The sequence below is a fragment of the Dama dama genome, chromosome 15, assembly GCF_033118175.1.
Source record: "Dama dama isolate Ldn47 chromosome 15, ASM3311817v1, whole genome shotgun sequence".
Lineage (NCBI taxonomy): Eukaryota > Metazoa > Chordata > Mammalia > Artiodactyla > Cervidae > Dama > Dama dama.
In genome coordinates, this window is record NC_083695.1 from 47237904 (window position 1) to 47262396 (window position 24493).

Genomic DNA, 24493 nt, shown 5'->3' on the forward strand with positions numbered 1-24493 from the left:
CTACTGAATGGAAGAAAATATTTGCAAATGATATAACTGATATCCAACATATATAACCAGCTCATACAACTCAACATTAGAAAATGAAACAACCAGATTAATAAACTGGCAGAACTCAATAGACGTTTTTCCAAAGGGAAGTGCTGGTGACCAATAGGGTCATGAAAAGATGGTCAACCTTGCTAATCATCAGGGAAATGCAAATCAAAACCACAATGAGATATCATATCATTTCACACCTGTCAAAATGGTTATCATCAAAAAGAACACAAATAACAAATGTTGGTAAGGATGTGAGAAAAGGGAACCTTTGTACACTGTTGGTGGAAATGTACATTGGTGCAGCCACCACCAAAAACAAAACTAGTGGTTACTGGTTACCCAGCTTGAGAAAGCACCACCAATGATCACTGTCACCCAGGCTCTTTTCTGGGAATGGATCACCTCTGCATTCTAAGGCTAAGCCTTTTCTCTGGCGCTGGCCACCTCAGATTCAGTACATGGAGTGAGCCTGGCCAGAGTGTTTCCTCAGCTTGGGCTGGGTCATGTGGTGAGGGAGTTGTGGGAAACCTAGGGACCACTAGGGCAGATGTCTCTCCACCCCACCTAGTGGCAAGCCATTGTACACACACTCCTCGTGAGCTGAGTCTAGGCTTCTTTTCCATCTGTCCCAGTGGTCCTCCAACCAGGCAAGAGGGTTTGTCTCCTCCATGTGGGACCCCAGAACTGGGATGCACAGTCTTGTGCTTGACCTGCTCAGTCCTCAGTGCAGGTACAATCTCCCTTTTCTTCTGAGTCCCCTCCCAGGAACAGAGATCCCAACTGTCACTTTTCTTCCTCTCCTACCCAATGATGGATGTATCTTTCTTTCAGTTTTGGTTGTGTTAAGAGTCCTTCTGCTAGTTTCCAGTTAGTTTTCACTGAGCATTATTGTACACATAGATGTATTTTTGATGTGCTTATGGAGGGAAGTGAGCTCCATGTATTCTTATTCTGCCACCTTGATCTCTCCTCTCTAGTTTTCAAATGCATGAACATAGTATATCTCTTTATTATTTTGATCTTTCTTTTTCAGTAGCTTGTAGTTTTCATTATATAAGTTCTACACATGTTTTGTTAGATTCACACAGAAGCATTTCATTTTTCCTGAGTGATTGTAAGTGCTTTGTACTTTTAGTTTTGATGTCCACATGTTCATTGCTGGTATACAGAAATTCCTTACTCAGTTTCTCATCTTTTTAGACTTCAAAGATAAAATTGTTAGATCTTTTTAAAGTAGTTCCACAGGCCCATGTGACTGTGTTTAGATTTTTTTCAGTCTATTTTCTTTTTGTCACTCCTACTGAATAATTTCTACTGTTCTGTCATTTCACTGATTCCCCCCTCTTTCCCTTCCATTGTGCTGTTGAGCCCATCCATTGAATTTTTAAAAATTTTAGCTACTGTATTTTTCAGTTCCAAAATTTTCATTTGATTACTCTTTATGCCTTCCATTTCCTGACTGAAATTTTCCAAAAAATTGTTTCAAGTATGTTTTTAATTTATTGTTGAAGCATTTTTCATAATGCCACCTTAATGTCTTTGTCATGTAATTCTAGTATCTCTGTCATCTTGATATTGGTGTTAATTTTATTGTCTTTTTTTCTTTTGAGTTGAGATCGTCCTTGTTCTTGATATGACTAGTTACTATCAACTGAAACCTGGACATTTTTTGGCATTAAGTTATGAGACCCTAGCTCTTATTGAAGTATTTTATTTGTTGTCTTTGACACTGCTATGACAGAATAAGGGAGAATTTTACTTTATTAGGGCCACATATGGATCCAAATTCTCCATTTGACTTTACAACTCCACCTTAGAAACATAATGCAATGGGACTTTATAAACTCCAGGAGGATTATATGTAGTCCACCACTGAAGATTTTCATGCAGGAAAATCCAGACCTTTGTGAGTCAATATTGTCATATTTGCATACATAATGAAAGACTATAATGTGTGTGCTATAATTTTATATTTCCAACAATGCCCAATTAGCAGTCACCAGGGATCCTGGAGCAGCCTTGATCTCTAGAAGGCTTTGTTCTATCTTCTTCTAATGAGGTCAGGTGTGCCCACTGGTCCTGGTGAATCCTAAGTGGTGTCGAGAGACAGTCCAGTGCTAAAATATAGATGGGAAAATTCATTTCACTTTCATCTCTGCTCCCAGAGACATGTGCATTTCCCCAAAACTGGAGAGATGGGGAGTGGTAATGCATTTTATCTGCCCTACAAGCCATTTTTGAGAAATTTTAGAGAACTGTGTGCACCAGGGACCAGTTTAAGAGGAGGCTGTTGTCTCCCACAATGCCCTGTAATGTTTCCCAGCCAGCGGCATCTCCTGCTGGTGGTGGCTGAGGTAGGAGCAGAATGGGAGTCTGGGGAACTGGGAGCCTGCAAGGAGAGTATGATGGATTTTTGAAATTTCTAGAGAACTCACTCCCAGATTCCAGTAGAGTATCAAGGGCAATATGTGCTCTTCTTTCTTTCCCAGAATTTCATCAGAAAGGATGGCCATGAAACTGTCACTTTGGTTTATCCCAATTTTGGAAAACTCTGGATTCATATGAAGAGGAATGTTTAGCAGATATGATACATATGTTGAAACTTTCTCTGGGAAAAATTAGGGTTATTTCAAATACAGGTGTTTCCCTTTATTCTTTCCTTCTTCCTTCCTTTCTACTCTCTTTCCTTCCCTCCTTTTCTCTCTCTTGCTCTTTCCTTCCTTCCTTTATGCCTTTCTTTCTTTTTCTTTCCTCCCTTCCTTCTGCCTAAACCAGTATCTTCCTTTGTTACAAGAGTAGAGGACAAGTCTTTGGTTACTGTTAGTTGCATGTGGGTGAGTATATGACCTTAGTGTGATTGGATAATTTTTTAATTTATTTATTTTAAACTGAAGCAAAGTCTGCTTCTCTTTAAGCTGGTCTTACAATACTGGGCTGTATCAGATGGTCTAGTTCAGAGATCAAAGATTAACATTAATTGCGTGAGAAAGGCTCACATAAGAGAGATTTATGGGTTAAAGAGTGAAAGGTATTATTTTATTTAGGTAGACAGTTGGAGAGAAAATGAATCAGAAAATAATTGAGGGAATCAAAGCATGCACTCTCTTTTTGTCCTTAACCTGAGTGAAAGTGTTAGTCACTCAGTCGTGTTTGACTCTTTACGACCCTGTGGACTGTAGCCTGCAAGGTTTCACTGTCCATGGGATTCTCTAGGGTTGCCATGCCCTCCTCCAGAGGGTCTTCCTGATTTAGGGATTCAGGGATTCAGGAAACCTGCATCTCTTACACTCCCTGCATTGGCAGGCAAGTTCTTTACCATTAGTGTCACCTGGGAAGCCTGCACAGAACAAAGGAAAAATTCTCCTCTTTTACTAGCTAGTCTCAGACTTTGTAAAAAACTGACCTTGGTTGGCTCTCCAACAATCTGATCAGAGTCTGTTTGTTAACTCTTCTAATCTGACTCACTTTAGAAAGCTGCAACTCGGACCACCAGAAAATTTCCTGCAAGTGATGCTATAAATGCAGATGTCAAATCCTAAGCACATCAAGGGGGGATTTTTTTTGTGCAGTGACAGACTCCACGACCATAAGTTTTTTAAGGCTATAATTTTCCTTTTGCCATATTCATCTTGTAGATGCATGGTATGAGAGATATCTTACCAGGAATATGTTGCATAAGTAGATACACAACTAAAAGGACTTTTTTCTGCTTGGCAATAGACTATTTAGGAAAATGACTAGCCCTGTTAAAATGATTTTATGAAAACTTGTAGCTACATGCAGTTCTTATTTGTCCAAGATTTTAGGCTGTGTCTCCATAAACAAAATTAAAGATAGAAATCACTTATTTTTACTTATTAATGGACAAAAACTATACATAAAATATAATGTTTAAAATAATAAACAATCTAGTCACCATGCCTACATTATTTTATATATGTAATAAAATAAGGTTCTTCATTCCTTAGTCACGACACTGCATAACAGAAAGAGAGTTTATTAAAGAAATGGAAAAGTCATTAATGGGGGATGCAAGAAATAGGACAGCAGCTCAGGAATTCACCCTCGAGGGGTTTCCTGCTGTCCAGCACCTGGGGAAGGTCCTCTTCTTGGTGCACCTGCTGATGTATCTGGCCTCCATCACAGGAAACATACTCATCATCACCATCACCTGGGCTGACCATCACCTCCAGACACCTATGTACTTCTTCCTCAGCAGTTTTTCCTTTTTAGAATGCTGTTTTATAACCACCGTTATTCCTAAATTGCTGGCCATCTTTCTGTTGGGGAGGCAAAAAATTTCCTTTGCTGCCTGCATCACACAAGCCTTTGTCTTTCTTTTCCTGGGAGCAACTGTTTTCTTCCTTATGGCTGTATTATCCTTGGATCGGTACATGGACATTTGCCAGCCTCTTTATTATCCAACCATCATGAACCCGAGGATGTGTTCCCTTCTGGTCACTGTTTGCCTAGTTTTGGGGTTCTCCCTCATGGTGGTTCCAGTTACAAAGCTTTCTCAGTTATCCTTTTGTGGCTCCCGTGTCATTCCTCACTTCTTCTGTGATTTAGGGCCCTTGATTAATCTTTCTTGTTCTGACATCAGATCTATTGAAATGTTGGCCTTTGGCCTTGCTTTGTTTATCCTTTTGACATCCTTCATTATAACCATCATTTCATACAGCAACATAGTAGTCACAATCATGCATCTCCCATCAGCCAAGGAGCGACAGAAAGCTTTCTCCACCTGCTCCTCTCATCTCATCGTCCTCTCTCTTATGTATGGCAGCTGTGTCTTTATATATATGAAACCAAAGGGAACAAATCAACTGTACTCCAACAAGGAGGCTGCCCTTGTGAACACGGTGGTGACCCCGATGCTGAACCCTGTCATCTACACTCTACGGAACAAGCAGGTCCACCAGGCTCTGAGGAATGCCCTGACCAGGGTGCGATTACAGAAATAGAACCACAGACTCGTGGAGGGCAAATCCACCTTTTCCATCTAATGCAGTCTCCCTCCTATTTCTGGAATCTCCTATATAGACTTACAAATATGTTTTTTAAGGTTCTGCTTATTTCTTCTTATAATAAATTTTTTGTCTTATGAATGTCCACTATTTGCAATTACTAATATTCTTCTTTATATTCAGATGAAAAATCTTCCTGGACCTTCTTCTATTAATTCATTTTTTGAAATTAATTTATTTTTATTTTTGGCTATGCTGGGTCTTCATTGCTTCATGCAGACTTTCTCTAATTGTGGCAAATGGGGGCTACTCTCTGGTTGTGGTGTGGGCTTCTCCTTGTAGTGGTTTCTCTTGTTGCAGAGCATGAACTCTAGAGTGTGCAGGCATCAGTAGTTGTTGCACGTGAGCTCAATAGTTGCAGCTCATGTGCCCTAGGGTGCAGGCTCACTAGTTGTGGTACATGAGCTTAACTGAACCCACAGCATGTGGAATTTTCCTGGATCAGATATCAAATCTGTGTCCCCTGCATTGGCAGGTGCATTCTTAACAATTGGACCACTAGGGAAGTCCTATTCATTTGTTTTAGATCAATAGCATTCAACAAATTTTAATGAAGAACCCAACATACATAATTCCATTTGATGCATGTGGAATCTCAAAGTTGGGAAAATGTGGTTTTAAGTATCTACTTGTGATGAGTGCAAGGGGATGGGGAGTAAAATTCACAAGTATTAAGAATATCAAATTGGTTCAGGCATAGATGTAACACAGTCACTATATTGAGTTTTGAAGGACATATATGTACATAACTGTCATAATGATAATAAAATTACTTAAAATGACTCAATAAAATTATTTCAATGTTGAATATGTTGTATATAAGTAGAATATAAATCTTTACAACTCTAGTTCCCACTATGATGAAAATTTATATGTCTGTAGTTGAAAGTTCCCATTGGTTTTACTGCTTTGCCAGATTGATTTCACTACAAAAGACCTGAATAAGAAGGAACACAGGAAGGGAAACTACAGAAAGTTTAAAGAAGTTTAATCATAGATGGAAATAAGTCTAACTGTAATTGAAAGTCTCGTCAAATAAATCTATAACAAGGATCTATATTTATGAATGAGAGATTTGATACAATAACCTGTGGGTGTCCATTGTTAGTTCTAATGTGAAATAACACTGTTGCTACCTGATACGACACATGTACATGCTATAATAGAAATACAGTTTGAGCATGGCAGAGAGATGATAGGATGTTTTAATGAAAGAATTACAACTGTAATTTAATTAGTCAAGATTTTGATAGGAAATGATAGATGTGGGGTCAAAACGGTGAGAAAAACCCCGGAGCTGGAATTTACCTGGCTTGGTTGGTTGATAGCCACAATGCTTTTCTCTGACCATATTATTCTGTAACTGCAGACATAATAAAATTCCATGTTGGAAAGACTTTTGGCACAAGATTATGTGAGAATTTGAAGAACAGATTTACTCAACTTACAGAACACATTTTTGTCCAATCTAAGCATATGCATTGGGCTTCCCTAGTGGCTCAGATGGTAAAGAATCTGCCTTCAATGCGGGAGACCTGGGTTCAATCCCTGGGTTGGGAAGATCCCCTGGTTGGGCATGGCAACCCACTCCAGTATTCTTGCCGGGAGAATCCCCACGGACAGAGGAGCCTAGTGGGCTATGGTCCATGGGGTCACAAAGAGTTGGACATGACTCAGCAACTAAACACACATGCGTATATAAAGATCCCTGTATTTTTTGTGTGTAGGCATCTCTTTTTTCCTCATACTTGGGATGCTCCTTTGGCTCGAGGTGTTGTGTCAACAATGATTTTCCCCAGAACTACTAATGAACTGTGTAGTTATTGACAGCAGGATCTCCTTACATGAGGGCACATGGCAGAGGAGGCTGGGGGGATTGAGGGCATGCAGGTGCACAGCTAGGAGGGGCTAGCTTAAGGTGAAACTTGTGTGCAGGGTAATGAGAGGAGGTAATGCTGAATTGGGGCCATACATAGCCTTTAGTACCCCAAATATATAAAGAAAACACAAACCAGTGACAAAACCCCCAGAAATAACCCTGATAAAATAAGGGTTTTGTAAAAGACGTAAGTAGGCATTTTCTCAAAGACGACATACCAATGACTAACAGGCACATGAAACTATGCTCAGCATCACTAATCAAAAGGGAAATGCAAATCAAAACTATGGTTAGATCTCATCTCACACCTGTGAAGATGTCTGCTACCAAAATAATCAAAGGACAAGAAGTGTTGATTAGGATATTGAGAAAGGGGAACTGTTGTGCACTTTTAAAAGGTAATTTTATTTATTTATTTTGGCTGTGCTGGGTCTTTGTTGCTTCACAGGCTTTTTTTCACTTGCAGGTAGCAGAGGCTACTCTCTAGATGTGGTATGCAGGCTTCTTGTTGCAGTGGCTTTCTTGTTATGGAAGATGGGCTCTAGGGTGTGCAGGCTTCAGTAGTTGCAGTTCCTGTGCTCTAGAGCACAGATTCAGTAGTTGTGGTGCATGGGCTTAGTTGCTCTGAGGCACATGAATCTTCCCAGGTCAGGGATCAAACACATATTTCCTGCACTGGCAGGTGAATTTTTTTTACCACTGAGCCACCAGGGAAGACCCTGTTGTACACTTTTGATGGGGATGTAAACTGGTGAAGCCAGAGTGGAAAAATACTATGGAAGTTCATTAAAAAATTAAAAATAGAACTACCATATGATTTCCAAATCCTCTTGTGGGTATGTATTCAAGAAATGGAAATCCAGGCGCTTCCCTGGTGGTTTAGTGATTAAGAATCTGCCTGTAAATGCAGACATGATTTCAATCTCTGCTCTGGGAAGATCCCACATGCTGCTGAGTAACTGAGCCCATGTACCACAACTACTGAAGCTTGTGTGCCTAGAGCCCATGCTCTGCAACGAGAGGCCACCACAATGAGAAGCCCTCACATTGCAATGAAGAGCAGCCCCTGCTCTTTGCAACTAGAAAAAGTTCACACACAGCAATGAAGACTCAATGCAGCCAAGAATAAATAAATGAGAAATTGAAATCCAGATATTGAAGAGACATCTGCACTCCCAGACTCCTTGCAACATTATTCATAATAGCCATGATATAGAAACAACTGTGACCATTGAAGGATGAATGGATAAAAACTTATGGTATATACATCAGTAGAATATTATTGAACTGTAAAAGAAGGAAATCCTAAAATACGTGACAACGTGAATGGATCTAGAGAACACTGTACTGAATAAAACAAGCTGGACCCAGAAAGACAAATACTATATGATCTCTTTTTTTTAAAATGAGGAATCTGAAATAGCCAAACTCAAAGGACAGAGAGTAGAACAGTGGTTTAAGAGGGTCTGAGGTGAGCCAGAAAGAGGGAGGTAGGTGTCAGTCAAAATATGCAAGTTTCAGCACTGCAAGATGAGTGAGTTTTAGACTCTACTGTACAACATGGGGCCTAGTGTTATGATACTGTACTGTGTTAAATTTTTGGTTAGTAGGCAGATCTTATGTTGTGTTCTTAACTACAAAAGCAAACAAAACTAAAGGGGTTGGTAAAAACTTTTGGAGGTGATGTATAGATTTATGGCCTTGACTGTGATAATGGTTTCATGAGTGCATACTTATCTTCAATGTCGTCAAGTTGTACACATTAAGGATGCACAGCTTTTTATACATCAATCATACCTCAATATGGGGGCTTAACAATAACCCTATATGCAAAACAGAAAAAGAGACACAGAAGTACAGAACAGACTTTTGAACTCTGTGGGAGAAGGTGAGGGTGGGATGTTTCGAAAGAACAGCATGTATATTATCTATGGTGAAACAGATCACCAATCCAGGTGGGAAGCATGAGACAAGTGCTCGGGCCTGGTGCACTGGGAAGACCCAGAGGAATCGGGTGGAGAGGGAGGTGGGAGGGGGGATCGGGATGGGGAATACGTGTAAATCTATGGCTGATTCATATCAATGTATGACAAAAAAACCCACTAAAATGTTGTGAAGTAATTAGCCTCCAACTAATAAATAAATAAATAAATAAAATGCAAAGTGCACCTTCTTTTAGTCAAAACAACATGCCTCACCTCAGATGAAAATTTTATTGGATGGAATGAATAGCATATTGGACGTTACGGATGACAGTATAGCAAATTTGAGGATGTAATTATAGAAAATTAAAAAATTAAAACACATACATAAACCATTCATTTAAGTTGAAAAGAGCATCAGTGAAGTTTGCTCCTTGGAAGAAAAGTTATGACCAGCCTAGACAGCGTATTAAAAAGCAGAGACATTACTTTGCCAACAAAGGTCCATCTAGTCAAAGCTATGGTTTTTCCAGTAGTCATGTATGGATGTGAGAGTTGGACTATAAAGAAAGCTGAGCACCAAAGAATTGATGCTTTTGAGCTGTGGTGTTGGAGAAGACTCTTGAGAGTCCCTTGGACTGCAAAGAGATCCAACCAGTTCATCCTAAAGGAAATCAGTCCTGGGTGTTCACTGGAAGGATTGATGTTGAAGCTGAAACTCCAATACTTTGGCCACCTGATACAAAGAGCTGACTCATTTGAAAAGACCCTGATACTGGGAAAGACTGAGGACAGGAGGAGAAGGGGACATCAGAGGATGAGGTGGTTGGATGGCATTACTGACTCAATGGATGTGAGTTTGGGTAAACTCCGGGATTTGGTGATGAACAAGGAGGCCTTGTGTGCTGCGGTTCATGGGGTCACAAAGAGTTGGACACGACTGAGTGACTGAACTAAACTGAATTAAATCCAAGAGGATGGGACATCTCTCCATTTTCTTGAATCATCTTCAATTTTCTTTATCAGTTTTTACAGTTTTCAGCATGTAAATCTTTCACCTCCTCTGTTAAGTTTATTCTCATGTAGTTTTTGGTGTTATTTTAAATTGGATTTTTTTCTTTACTTTTTCTTTGTCATATTTTGTTCATAAGAAACTATCTAATTGTACTTTTACACACAAAGTGTTGTGTGGTATTTTGTACACCCTAGGGTAATTATGACTAATTTTATTTGAAGATGCTACAAGGGTAGTATAGTCTTTGAGAGCACTTATTACACTGTTTCCATTCACAATTCATGCAATTCATTCCCTGTTAATATGACAATATTTTGCTTCCAACAACAACCAATGAACTTCCTCAGACTTATGTAGTATGTTCAGTATCTATCCAACTGTATTGTAAATTCTCCTAATGAGACCTAGGTATCTTTAAGGTTTGCTCATAGTCTCTGTTGCATCAACACTGATAAAAATTCCATATGTCACTTGAGTTTCCCTTTCTGACTGCAATGGTGTATATTTAAAGAAATTGAAATATGGATTTCAAAGAGATAACTGTACTCTTGTTTGCTGCAGCATTTATAATAGCTAAGATATATAAATAAGCTAAATGTACATCTACAGAGGAACAGATAAAGAATTTGTGGAATATATGTATATATTATATATGTGGAATATATGTATATATTATATATGTGGAAAAAAAATATATATGTAGTGTTATATTTTTCACCCTTAAAAATAGAAGAAACTCCTGTTATTTGCCACAACATGGATGTAACTGGGGGATATTATCTAAGTAAAATATTCCAGATGCAAAAGACAAATGCTATTTGATCTCAGATATATGTGGAATCTAATCAAACACACAGAGCAGAAAATTGAGTGTTGGTTTTCAGAAGCAGGGGGAAGGATAAAATAGAGAGGTATTAATAAAGGAACAAAGTTTTAGTTACACAAAATAAAGGGGTTCTGGACAGTTGTATGATATAGAGCCTATCATTAACAATGTTCTGTTGTCTATTTAAAATTTTTTTAAGATGGTAGATCTTATATTAAGTGCTTTTACCATATAAGGAAAAAACAACAGCAAAGGCAACAGGATGAAACTCTCAGAGGTGATAGATAGGTTTATGGCATTAGAGTGATGACAGTTTCACAAGTGTATCCTTATCTCCAAACACATCAAGTTGCATACATTAAATATCTACAGCTTTTTGTGTTTTAATCTTATCTCTTTGAAATATTTTAATGTTTTAAAAATTATTATTGGAATTTTTTTTGTGTGTAAAATTAACTCAGAAGTCTGTCTCAAGAAAATATTTTACATCCCCAGAATCTAATGTATTAATCCTCATGTTAGAATTCGTCCTTCACCGGGTATTACCTGTGGCGGGCAATGGCCAGCCTGGATCCACAAATTCAATTTGAGCTTTCTGGTCTTTAATTTTCTATTTGTCAGGCTCACACTTTAATCATTGTCTCAAGTAAATGAAAAGTACAACTGATTAGTTTAAATTAAGTAAATTATTATAAAATCTTGATTAAAATCTTGGCTTACCCCCTTTTCAGTAGATTTGTCATGATTTGTTCCTAAAATACTAGACCTCAACAACTTCAATACATTTTCCAGTAATTCACCTCTCACAGTGGAACTTATTTATAATTTCCAGATTCTTGCAGCATCTGGAATCTATATATCTCCATGATATTTTCAAATGGACTCTACAGATTATCTAGCCCAAACTCCACATTTGACGGATAAGGTACCTGATGAGTTTTGGGAATTTGATGAGTTAGTAGCAAGCTTAGAACCCAGGCTTGTCCAAAGCAAAATGATTCAGAATTTACTATTGGTCTTTGTGTATTCCATTCCCACTGCTACTTCCTAAACTATTGTTCTCTTTCTCCCAATTTTTGTAACACTCTCTGTACCCACTTTGCTACTTTGACCTTGGCATTTCCAGTCTCTTTTTAATATAACACCCATAGCTATGGCATATAATATGTAGCTAATTATAACACATAAGTGATTTTTTAAGAGAAAGTTTAGTACTTCTTGATTGTCAATAAGCGGAAATATAAATTTTGTAACAGGAACTTCATGATAAGTATGATCCAATCATGATGTGGGAAGTATTTCATAAAATGTATTTGTGATTATCTAACTTCAGACATTGGTTTAAAAAACAAGCAAAAGAAAAATATGTCGATCTTTTTTTGTGGTGTTTCTTCTGAAGGAAAAGTAGACACATTTCTACCTGGGCAAAAGTGACTAAACTTTGGAAATTTCAAGCACATGGCTTATAACAGAAGAAAGAGTAAAAATACATTAAAGGATTTGGCAATTAAAATCAGCTGCCATCAATATGTGGTATATTTAGGAAGAAATACCATGATAAATGTGGCCTTGAGAACACAGAGATTTCCATTTTACTGGGGACTAGTGAGCAGATTAAGTGAGGTCTGCAAGAGACTCTCAATTATGAACTCTGGAATGAAGATGGATGGTTTTTAGAAGCCTTCCACTCCAAGGCTAGGTGATTTTTTTTTTTTTTTTTTTAATCTTGATATTTTCATTCTGCTCCTGGTCTCGCTCAGAGCCTGGTGGACCTGCTTGTTCCGTAGAGTGTAGATGACAGGGTTCAGCAGGGGGGTCACCACCGTGTTCACAAGGGCAGCCGCCTTGTTGGAGTCCAGCCTGTTCACCTGCTTTGGTCTCATGTATATAAAGACACAGCTGCCATACATCAGAGAGAGGACAATGAGGTGAGAGGAGCAGGTGGAGAAAGCTTTCTGTCGCTCTTTGGCTGATGGGAGTCCAATGATTGTGATGACTCTGTTGGTGTATGCAGTGATGGTTATGATGAGGGATGTCAAAAGGACACACAAAGCAAGGACAAACAGCAATGTTTCAACTGACCTGGTGTCAGAGCAGGAGAGATGGATCAGGGGGCCGAGGTCACAGAAGAAGTGAGGTATGACTTGGGGGCCACAGAAGGATAACTGGGACACCTTCACCACCAGACAAGCCATGAGAGTGAAGCCCAAAGCAAAGCAGGCTGTGACCAGGAGGCAACAAGTCCTCAGGTTCATGATGGTCGTGTAATGAAGAGGCTTGCAAATGGCCAGGTACCTATCCAGCGATATCACTGCTATGAGGAGGAACCCTGCTGCTCCCAGAAATACAAAGACAAAGGCTTGTATGAAACAGGCAGCAAAGGAAATCGTTTGCTTGCCGAAAAGAAAGATGACCAGCAACTTAGGAATAACAGCACTTGTGAAGCAACATTCAAAGAAAGAGAAAATGCTTAAGAAAAAGTACATAGGTGTCCGTAGCCTGGAGTCAGCACAGGTGGTGGTGACTATGACTGCATTGCCTGCAATGGACGCCAGGTATGCCAGCAGGTGCACCAGGAAGAGGATTTTGCCCAGGTGCTGGACAGCAGGAAAGCCCTCCAAGGTAAATTCTTGGACATTTGTCCCATTCTTCATTTCCATGGACATCTTTTTCCACTCAGCATCACCTGCTGGTCTTCACCTAAAATAAAGACATTATAATGAGCTCAAAAGTTTTAGAGAAGCATAAGAACAAGTATTTGGCTCCTCAGAAAGGAATTAGGCACATAGCAGCGTGGTTCAGTGAATCGATTCTTGACCTGGAAGAAGCTCAGTTCCATACTATTTCAATACTGAGTCCAACTTTGTAGAGACAGATCATCTTTGGAATGTTCTTTTGTGGACTTCATTTTCACCTTCTGATGCTTGTCCAAGTTCTTACAAGAATTAAGTAAGATAAAACATGTAACTCACTTGACATGTAATGTTCACATTTCCTACATGTCCCTTAATGTCCAATTTCAATATTAGGGTCATTATTATACTCTTAAATATAGTTGGATCAGTAGATGGACTTATTGACATTTATTTATTAATCCAACCCAGGGATTGAACCCAGGTTTCCTGCACTGCAGGTGGATTCTTTACTATTTACCATTACCTTTACCAAGGGGTACCAGGGAAGCCCTTATTGACATTGGCATATTTAACCACTTTATATGTTTTACAGTATTATCAGTTTGTAAATAAATGCAACAGTAATAGTAGTAACACTTCCTTTAAATATCCAATTAAAAATATACAACAAACTCTATGGTTGAAATCATCATTTGATGAGGACTTTACCATTGCCTGATACTTTGCTGGTCGCCAAAATCCAGTATTTCTGTTTCTATCCACCATAATCATGTTAGCTATTGTTTTCCTCACCTGTTCTTCTATAAAAGGAGAAATTGAGAATTAAGAGAGTTCGAGGGGAGTTATGTCACCTAGGTGGGACTTTAGCTCTATCTCCTAGAATCCAGACCTCCTGCTGTTTCCAGATGCTGTGACCAAAATATTTTAAAATACAAAGAAATATATTGTTGATGATTTCAAGCCCAGGTGAAAGCTTAGGTGTATTTATCTTGAATTTTCCATTATCCTGTTAGTATCATTAATTAACTGTGCGTTAGTCGTTCAGTCGTGTCTAACTCTTCGCGACTACAAGGACTGTAACCTGTCAGACTCCTCTGTTTATGGAGTTCTCCAGGCAATAATACTGGAGTGGGTTGCCATTTCCTTCTCCAATCTTTGATTAATGCTGACCTACAAAAAACACAGGCCTTAGAGATGATCTTCTTCAGAACAATCAATTTATAGAAGAAGCTGGAGGCCAGAGATATTTGGGGTTGCACAACAGCATAAGTTGTGAATCCAGGATGGACTCTGCCATTCTGAGGCTCCTGCTAGCATGTAAGTGAGATGAAGAGTAATAGCAGTTCACGAGATTGGCCAGTTTACGAAGGATGGTCTGGGAACATTGCACCAGTATGGCATCGCTCATATCAATGGTCAATGAGCATTCTCTTTCTCTCTTCAGTCTCCTCAGTAAATTCTATCTATTTTGAGAGTGTTAGGCTCTAGAATCTTTATGATAAGCTGAAAGACTGCAACATGGAGTGAATTTTTCTTTCTAACCTCTCATGGGTCAAGTTGTGAGAAGTGGTGCTCATACAACCAAACTGCTCACTCCAGAGTGACAATGCCCCCAGGGTAGCCTGGAGGAGCAACTGCGTGTCTTCCATTAACTGCGGCAGGTCCTCCAAGGTACCACTGTCTCTGAGGCCAGGAATATACTCATCATTTCATGAGGGGTAAAGCTTCCTCCTCCTGCAGTGATTCTCTTCCAAGAAATCCCGTGCTTGCTCTGGGCTGAGCAGAAAGTAGAGGAAAAGGAAGCTCAGTGTCACAGCCTGTTGTGACCAAGTGGGGTTAATATGCATCCCATGCTCCCCGACCGAGGAAATCCTATTTCTAAAGCCCAGGTTCTTTCATACCACAACAAGGCTTCACAAAGCCTTGACCACCGAAGTCCCAGAAAGGAGCAGAATTGAATAAAACAACCACATGTCATGGCCTGCAATTCTGGGTTAGAACTTGACTCTGGGACTACTTAGGGTCCTGACAGTAGGTCTGGACTTGCCTCCCTCAGTGGGTTAACAGATCTTCTAACATGCAACACTGCTGCCTCATCCTATATCAGCTAATAAGAGCAGGGGTCTTCTTCTGAACCCAGCCCCGGGTGATGCTGAGACAAAGATCCTTCTGCTGAAGCATATCATTTTGCTGACATATCTGCTCCAAGTCTCCTTTTGTTACACTGGCCTCCTCCACCATATGCTCACCTTTCCATGTGCAGAAGCCTGCTTGGTCCACTGCATTAATGTCAAGATGCTCCTGACATGCACATCTGGGGCCTCTGTGATAGTTTCCCAACAGGATTGTGTTTGGTTACCAAGCAGGATGTACTCAGCCAGTGAGTAGCAAGGACAGGCTCCCTTGCTGGGAGCTGAAAGGACAAGGGCCAGAAGTAAAGGCAAGGCCAGTGCCCTGGGTGCAGCCAACTGGTCATGACTGAGAATAAAAGTTATTTGCACAAACCTTATATTTATCTTCTTTTGTCTGTGATGACATGGGCTCCCATATGTCCAGAGTTCTCTGCCAAGATTTTTTCAAAGAAAACGCATGACTTCATTTCCCAAGGGTTCCTAAATCCCAATTCGAATGTTGCTACTGATGTGAAGTAGAATTCCAGACTAAAATTTCCGCATGTGATGTGTACACTGAGGCCGAGAATTGGAGGTTAAAAAAAACAAATTTTATTGTGAGAAAGAGCTGAATTGATAGAGCTGTAAGAAAGGCTTTTGGGAAATAAATTGGTTACTGAGAAAGGAGATGGTAGAAATCTACTTACCTCTCTCAAGTATCTTCCTGCCTCTGCCAATATTATGATGCTATGACTCTTCACTGGCTATTTCTTTTTTAAAAAGTTTATTTATTTATTATTTTACTTTACCATATTGTATTGGTTTTGCCATACATTGACTTGAATCCTCCATGGGTGTACATGTGTTCCCCATCCTAAACCCCCCTCCCACATCCCTCCCCATCCCATCCTCTGGGTCATCCCAGTGCACCAGCCCTGACCACCCTGTCTCATGCATTGAACCTGGACTGGCAATTCATTTCACATATGATAATTTACATGTTTCAGTGCTATTCTCCCAGATCATCACACCCTTGCCCTCTCCCACAGAGTCCAAAAGGCTGTTCAATACATCTGTGTCTCTTTTGATGTCTCACATACAGGGTTATCAGTACCATTTTCCTAAATTCCATATATATGCATTAGTATACTATATTGGTGTTTTTCTTTCTGGCTTACTTCACTCTGTATAATAGGCTCTGGTTTCATCCACCTCATTAGAACTGATTCAAATGTATTCTTTTTAATGGCTGAGTAATATTCCATTGTGTGTATGTACCACAGGTTTCTTATCCATTTATCTGCTGATGGACATCTAGGCTGCTTCCATGTCCTGGCTATTGTAAACGGTGCCACGATGAACATTGGGGTACACGTGTCTCTTTAAATTCTGGTTTCTTCAGTGTGTATGTCCAGCAGGGGGATTGCTGGGTCATATAGCAGTTCTATTTCCAGTTTTTTAAGAAATCTCCACACGTGTTCTCCATAGCGGCTGTACTACTTTGCATTCCCACCAACAGTGTAAGAGGGTTCCCTTTTCTCCATACCCTTTCCAGCATTTATTGCTTGTAGACTTTTGGATAGCAGCCATTCTGCCTGGTGTGAAATGGTACCTCATTGTGGTTTTGATTTGCATTTCTCTGATAATGAGTGATGTTGAGCATCTTTTCATGTGTTTGTTAGCCATCTGTATGTCTTCTTTGAAGAAATGTCTGTTTAGTTCTTTGGCCCATTTTTTGATTGGGTCTTTTATTTTTCTGGAACTGAGCTGCAGGAGTTGCTTGTATATTTTTGAGATTAATTCTTTGTCTGCTTCTTCGTTTGCTTTTATTTTCTCCCATTCTGAAGGCTGTCTTTTCACCTTGTTTATAGTTTCCTTAGTTGTGCAAAAGCTTATAATTTTAATTAGGTCCCATTTGTTTAGTTTTGCTTTTATTTCCAATATTCTGGGAGGTGGGTCATAGAGGATCCTGCTGTGGTTTATTTTGGAGAATGTTTTGCCTATGTTCTCCTCGAGGAGTTTTATAGTTTCTGGTCTTACATTTAGATCTTTAATCCATTTTGAGTTTATTTTTGTGTATGGTGTTAGAAAGTGTTCTAGTTTCATTCTTTTACAAGTGGTTGACCAGTTTTCCCAGCACCACTTGTTAAAGAGATTGTCTTTTCTCCATTGTATATTCTTGCCTCCTTTGTCAAAGATAAGGTGTCCATAGGTGTGTGGATTTATCTCTGGGCTTTCTATTTTGTTCCATTGATCTATATTTCTGTCTTTGTGCCAGCACCATACTGCCTTGATGACTGTGGCTTTGTAGTAAAGACTGAAGTCAGGCAGGTTGATTCCTCCAGTTCCACTCTTCTTTCTCAAGATTGCTTTGGCTATTTGAGGTTTTTTGTATTTCCATACAAATTGTGAAATGATTTGTTCTAGTTCTCTGAAAAATACCGTTTGTAGCTTGATAGGGATTGCATTGAATCTATAGATTGCTTTGGGTAGTATACTCATTTTCACTGTATTGATTCTTTTGATCCATGAACACGGTATATTTCTCCATCTATTTGTGTCCTCTTTGATTTCTTTCTCCTGGGTTTTACAGTTTTCTATATATAGGTCTTTTGTTTCTTTAGGTATCTATACTCCTAAGTATTTTATTCTTTTTGTTGCAATGGTGAATGGAATTGTTTCCTTAATTTCACTTTCTGTTTTCTCATTGTTAGTGTATAGGAATGCAAGGGATTTCTTTTCTTTTATTTATTTATTTATTTATTTTTGCAAGGGATTTCTGTGTGTTAATTTTATATCCTGCAACTTTACTATATTCATTGATTAGCTCTGGTAGATTTCTGGTAGAGTCTTTAGGGTTTTCTATGTAGAGGATTATGTCATCTGAAAACAGTGAGAGTTTTACTTCTTCTTTTCCAATCTGGATTCCTTTTATTTCCTTTTCTGCTCTGATTGCTGTGGCCAAAACTTCCAAAACTATGTTGAATAGTAGTGGTGAGAGTGGGCACCCTTGTCTTGTTCCTGACTTTAGGGGAAATGCTTTCAGTTTTTCACCATTGAGGATAAAGTTTGCTGAGGGTTTGTCATATATAGCCTTTATTATGTTGAGGTATGTTCCTTCTATTCCTGCTTTCTGGAGAGTTTTTTTTTTTTTTTTTTTAATCATAAATGGATGTTGAATTTTGTCAAATGCTTTTTTCTGCATCTATTGAGATAATCATATGGTTTTTATTTTTCAATTTGTTAATGTGGTGTATTACATTGATTGATTTGCAGATATTGAAGAATCCTTGCATCTTTGGGATAAAGCCCACTTGGTCATGATGTACGATCTTTTAAATATGTTGTTGGATTCTGTTTGCTAGAATTTTGTTAAGGATTTTTGCATCTGTGTTCATCAATGATATTGGCCTGTAGTTTTCTTTTTTCTTTTTCTTTTTTGTAGTTTTCTTTTTTTGTGGCATCTTTGTCAGGTTTTGGTATTAGAGTGATGGTGTCCTCATAAAATGAGTGTGGAAGTTTACTTTCCTCTGCAATTTTCTGGAAGAGTTTGAGTAGGATAGGTGTTAGCTCTTCTCTAAATTTTTGGTAGAATTCAGCTGTGAAGCCGTCTGGTCCTGGGCTTTTGTTTGTTGGAAGATTTCTGATTACAGTTTCAATTTCCATGCTTGTGATGGGTCTGTTAAGATTTTCTATTTCTTCCTGGTTCAATTTTGGAAAGCTGTACTTTTCTAAGAATTTGTCCATTTCTTCCAAGTTGTCCATTTTATTTGCATATAGTTGCTGATAATAGTCTCTTATGATCCTTTGTATTTCTGTGTTGTCTGTTGTGATCTTTCCATTTTCATTTCTAGTTTTGTTGATTTGATTTTTCTCCCTTTGTTTCTTGATGAGTCTGGCTAATGGTTTGTCAATGTTATTTATCTCAAAGAACTAGCTTTTGGTTTTGTTGATTTTTGCTATGGTCTCTTTTGTTTCTTTTGCATTTATTTCTGCCCTGGTTTTTAAGATTTCTTTCCTTCTACTGACCCTGGGATTCATAATTTCTTCTTTTTCAAGTTGCTTTAGGTGTAGAGTTAGGTTATTTATTTGGCTTTTTTCTTGTTTCTTGAGGTAAGCCTGTATTGCTATGAATCTTCCCCTTAGCACTGCTTTTACAGTGTCCCATAGGTTTGGGTTGTCGTGTTTTCATTTTCATTTCTTTCTATGCATATTTTTATTTCTTTTTTGATTTCTTCTGTGATTTGTTGGTTATTCAGTAGCGTGTTGTTCAGCCTCCATGTGTTGGAATTTTTAATAGTTTTCCTCCTGTAATTGACATCTAATCTTACTGCATTGTGGTCAGAAAAGACGCTTGGAATGACTTCAAGTTTTTTGAATTTACCAAGGCTAGATTTATGGCCAGGAAGTGATCTATCCTGAAGATTCTGTGTGTGCTTGAGAAAAAGGTGAAATTCATTGTTTTGGGGTAAAATGTCCTATAGATATCAATTAGGTCTAACTGGTCTATAGTATCATTTAAAGTTTGTGTTTCCTTGTTAATTTTCTGTTTAGTTGATCTATCCATAGGCGTGAGTGGGATATTAAAGTCTCCCACTATCATTGTGTTATTGTTAATTTCCCCTTTCATACTTGTTAGCATTTGTCATACATATTGTAGCGCTCCTATGTTGGGTGCATATATATCTATGATTGTTATATCTTCTTCTTGGATTGATCCTTTGATCATTATGTAGTGTCCATCTTTGTCTCTTTTCACCATCTTTGTTTTAAAGTCTATTTTATCTGATATGAGTATTGCTACTCCTGCTTTCTTTTGGTCTCTATTTGCATGGGATATCTTTTTCTAGCCCTTCACTTTCAATGAATTTGTGGGGGAGAAAGTGGTCTCCCCATCCTATTTCTCTGCCATCTTAGGACCACCCTCACTGGCTATCTGAAGAATATTTTTGTTGCCCTCCTCAATCGTCTTGAAAAAATAAGATATCTTCCTCTTTCACACATCTTCCTGTTTCAAGAAGAAAAAGAAACACTAGTTGCTTTCTGTGACATATCTAACCTGTCCAGATTCTCTCTCTCTCTTTTTTTTTCTTCTCCCAATTATTTTTGTTAGTTGGAGGCTAATTACTTTACAATATTGTAGTGGTTTTTGCCATACATTGACATGAATCAGCCATGGATTTACATGTGTTCCCCATCCTGAACCTCCCTCCCACCTCCCTCTCCATCCCATCCCTCTGGGTCATCCCAGTGCACCAGCCCCGAGCACTTGTTTCATGCATCCAACCTGGACTGGTGATCTGTTTCACACTTGATAATATACATGTTTCAATGCTGTTCTCTCAGATCATCCCACCCTCGCCTTCTCCCATAGAGTCCAAAAGTCTGTTCTATACATCTGTGTATAGATATACATATGTATATACATACATATACATATGTGTAGATATACATCTCTTTTTCTGTCTTGCATATAGTGTTATCATTACCATCTTTCTAAATTCCATATATATGCGTTAGTATACTGTATTGGTGTTTATCTTTCTGGCTTACTTCACTCTGTATAACGGGCTCCAGTTTTAAAGAATTTGTAAAGTGGGTTTTGAATTTCTTTAAGATATAGACAAAGAGAAAGAGATGCAAGACTCACTGTGAAGAAAGTGTGAAAGTGGAAGTGTTAGTCATTCAGTTGTGCCTGACTCTTTGCAAGCCCGGGGACTCTAGCCCGTCAGGCTCCTCTGTCCATGGGATTTTCCAGGCAAGAACACTGGAATGGGTAGCCATTCCCTTCTTCAGAGGATCTTCCCAACCCAGGGATCGAACCCAGTTCTCCTGCATTGCAGGCAGGTTCTTTGTCGTTTGAGCCAACAGGAAACTGTTGCTATAGTAATCACTGGCTTGGAAGGCTACTTTTCTTACAGGGTACCTCATTTGGGCTATTGTGGCCTGAGGGACCAATTTTTCTGTGGCCTCTGGCTTCAAAACCATACTGAGGTATCAGCTCACATGTGTCAGAATGGCTATCATCAAAAGGTCTACAAATAACACATTTTGGAAAGGATGTGTAGAAAAGGGAACCCTCATACACTGTTGATAGGACTGTAAATAGGTGTATCCACTATGGAAAACAGTACGGAGGTTCCTTAAAAAACTAAAAATAGAATGACCAAGAAAGTGAAAGTCACTCAGTCGTGTCTGACTCTTTGTGACCCCATGGACTAGACAGTGCATGGAATTCTTCAGGCCAGAATACTGGAGTGGGTAGGCTTTCCCTTCTTCAGCGGATCTTCCCAACCCAGGGATCAAACCCAGGTCTTCTGCAGTGCAGGCAGATTCTGTACCAGCTGAGCCACAAAAGAAGCCTGAGAACACCGGAGTGGATAAACTAATCCTTCTCCAGGGGATCTTCCTGACCCAGGAATTAACCCGGAGTCTCCTGCACTTCAGGCATATTCTTTACCAACTGAGCTATCAGGGAAACCAAAGTGAAAGTCATTCAGTCATGTCTGATTCTTTGTGACCCCATGGACTACACAGTCCATGGAATTCTCCAGGCCAGAATACTGGAGTGGGTAGTCTTTCCCTTCTCCATGGGATCTTCCCAACCCAGAGACCAAATGCAGGTCTCCTGCATTGCAGGTGGATTCTTTACACTGAGCTATCAGGCTAGCTCAGAATGACCATATGATCCAGTAATTCCACTCCTGGTATATATCCAAAAACACCTGATGTAACTAATTTGAAAACATACATGCACTCCAATGTTTACAACAACACTATTTACAATAATCAAGACATGAGAGCAAACCAGTTGCCCATCAACAGATGAATGGATTAGGAAGATGTAGTATATATACAATGAAATATTAACCATAAAAAGAATGAAATACTGCCATTTGCAGGAACTTGAATGGACCTAGAGAATATTATGCTTAATGAAATAAGTCAGAGAAAGCCAAATACTATATAATATCACTTACATATGGAATCTAAAAAATAATACAAATGAATGTATATGCACAAGAAAAACAGACTCACAGATGAGAAAACAAACTTGTGGTTATCAAAGGGGAGAGGAAAGCATGTAGGGAAAAATTAGGGTTATGGGACTAACAGATACAAATTACTGTAAAAAATAGATAAGCAATATGGATATACTGAATAGCACTGGAAGTTATATCCATTGTCTTGTAATAACCTATAATGGAATATAGTTTACAAAATATTGAAGAACTTTGCTATACATCTGAAACTAACAGAATATAATAGTTTTAAATCAATTATACTTAAGAGAAACAACTTACAAGATCAAGTATTGGGGCAAATGTGTAACACCTCCATTTATCATGCATCGTTCCTGAGAGCTCTACACCAAATTTTGGAAACTGTTTTACAATCTCTTATAGTGTTAAGAACTATCCTATAATTAATTCAGTATCTGCACTCCAAGTTATATACTCAGAAGAAAATTAATGGTATAACTTCAGAAAGATTTATATAAAAATATTTATAACAGCTTTATTCATAGTAGCCCTTAACTGGAAAGAAAACAAGTGACCTTCAATGGAGGCATGGAAAGCTGTGGTGTACATATACACAAAATTTGTAGTGGACTACTACATAGCAATGGAAAAGGATGTTATTGATACATGAAATAGTATGGATAACTCCTAGAAACATGTTGAGGAAAAAGAGCAGACAAAAGGAACACACGCTGTGTTCAATTTATGTGATCTTCTAGAAGAGACAAAAGGAAATTTTGATGATAGTAATCAAAGATGTTTTCTCTTGATGTGGACTAGTGACTCAGAAGGGGCAAAGCAAACTTTTGATGAGATGGAAATGTTTGTAGTTAGATTCATTGGTGGTCAAATGGCTGTTTACATATGAAAAATGACTGATTTCTACAGTGAAATGTGGGATTCCCTGGTGGCTCAGCAGTAAAGAATCCGCTTGCAATGCAGAAGTTGTAGGAGATGCAGGTGCGATCCCTGGGTGGGGAAGATTTCCCGGAGGAAGGCATTGCAACCCACTCCAGTATTCTTGGCTGGAGAATCCCATGGGCTGAGGAGCCTGGTGGACTTCAGTCCATAGGGTTGCAAAGAGTTGGACATGACAGAGGCGACTTAGCTTGCACAAACGCACAGTTAAATGTGGTACATTTTATAGAATGCAAATAATACCTCAATAAAGAAAATACCAGGTTAAAAAGATAAAAAAGTAAAGATAATTCTAATGTAAAAAAGAGTTTCTGTTGTTTAAGCCTTTCTTGACATATGTAATTTGTGATTCTGTAAATTTTACAACTCTAGGGCAGTTGTGCAAAATCTACCTTTAAGGACTTTCACAAAGGACTGTGCAGCCTATTGAGAAAGATAATAGATATGCAGTGAAAGGGTAATTATAACATATGTCAGCTGGAATTTTCCATTTCCAAATATGAAGCAATTAAATGTCCTCTGGGACTCTGTTGTGATTTTGGCTCCTATTTCATTAAAAAAAGTCCCCTCTAATGAATTTTAAAGTTCCAAAGATGTGTCCATTGGACCCCAAGCATCCTCACTGGTGATAGTAAATAAGCTTGTGATAATTATATCATAAGGGCATTTGAATGTGTTCTCGCTTATGACTGCTGTGATCCTTCCCTATATGAAGTGGGGTGTCTGGTTGATGGAAAAGTGACTGATAACAGAGTCATTAAACAAGAAATTGTCCTTTGTTGTTTCATCTTTTTGACTCTCTTCTGGGATGGATACACAACCAAAGAAGTTTGATGTTCATGATACATTGTAGAATGGAAATAATTATGTCTAGGTATTCCAAACACAGAAAGTGCTAGTGGATGATTGGGGCAGCTTGTATTGTCTTAACGGTCCAGAATTTATCAGATTGTCATGGAGAAAAACTATGACTGTAGGTTACTCTGGAGTTTGGAAATGTGTCTTTTAAAAAAGTGAAGCCTTAGTAATTTCCTATTAATTTAAGACATAGGCATCCATTAATTTTGTATGAGGTCCAAGAAAGGTATATCTCAA

At 38.7% G+C, this 24493-nt stretch overlaps 3 protein-coding genes across 3 annotated transcripts in view; 2 read left to right on the forward strand and 1 right to left on the reverse strand.

Moving 5' to 3' along the window:
- LOC133070684 (olfactory receptor 6C4-like) overlaps positions 1-24493 on the forward strand; it is a 65230-nt gene that overhangs the window by 38267 nt on the left and 2470 nt on the right. The gene's annotated exons all lie outside the window — the stretch shown is intronic.
- LOC133069862 (olfactory receptor 6C2-like) lies at positions 4065-5103 on the forward strand. The gene has a single exon (XM_061161326.1). It carries the CDS (start codon positions 4065-4067, stop codon positions 5004-5006), a length of 942 nt encoding a protein of 313 aa, XP_061017309.1. The 3' UTR covers positions 5007-5103.
- On the reverse strand, positions 12385-13479 carry LOC133069863 (olfactory receptor 6C74-like). Its single transcript, XM_061161327.1, has one exon. The coding sequence runs from the start codon at positions 13375-13377 to the stop codon at positions 12385-12387; it is 993 nt and encodes a 330-aa protein (XP_061017310.1). The 5' UTR covers positions 13378-13479.

Bases quoted from the DNA above. Each gene is read 5' to 3' on its own strand.
- LOC133069863 (XM_061161327.1), bottom strand. From the start codon at position 13,377: ATGTCCATGGAAATGAAGAATGGGACAAATGTCCAAGAATTTACCTTG.
- LOC133069862 (XM_061161326.1), top strand. From the start codon at position 4,065: ATGGGGGATGCAAGAAATAGGACAGCAGCTCAGGAATTCACCCTCGAG.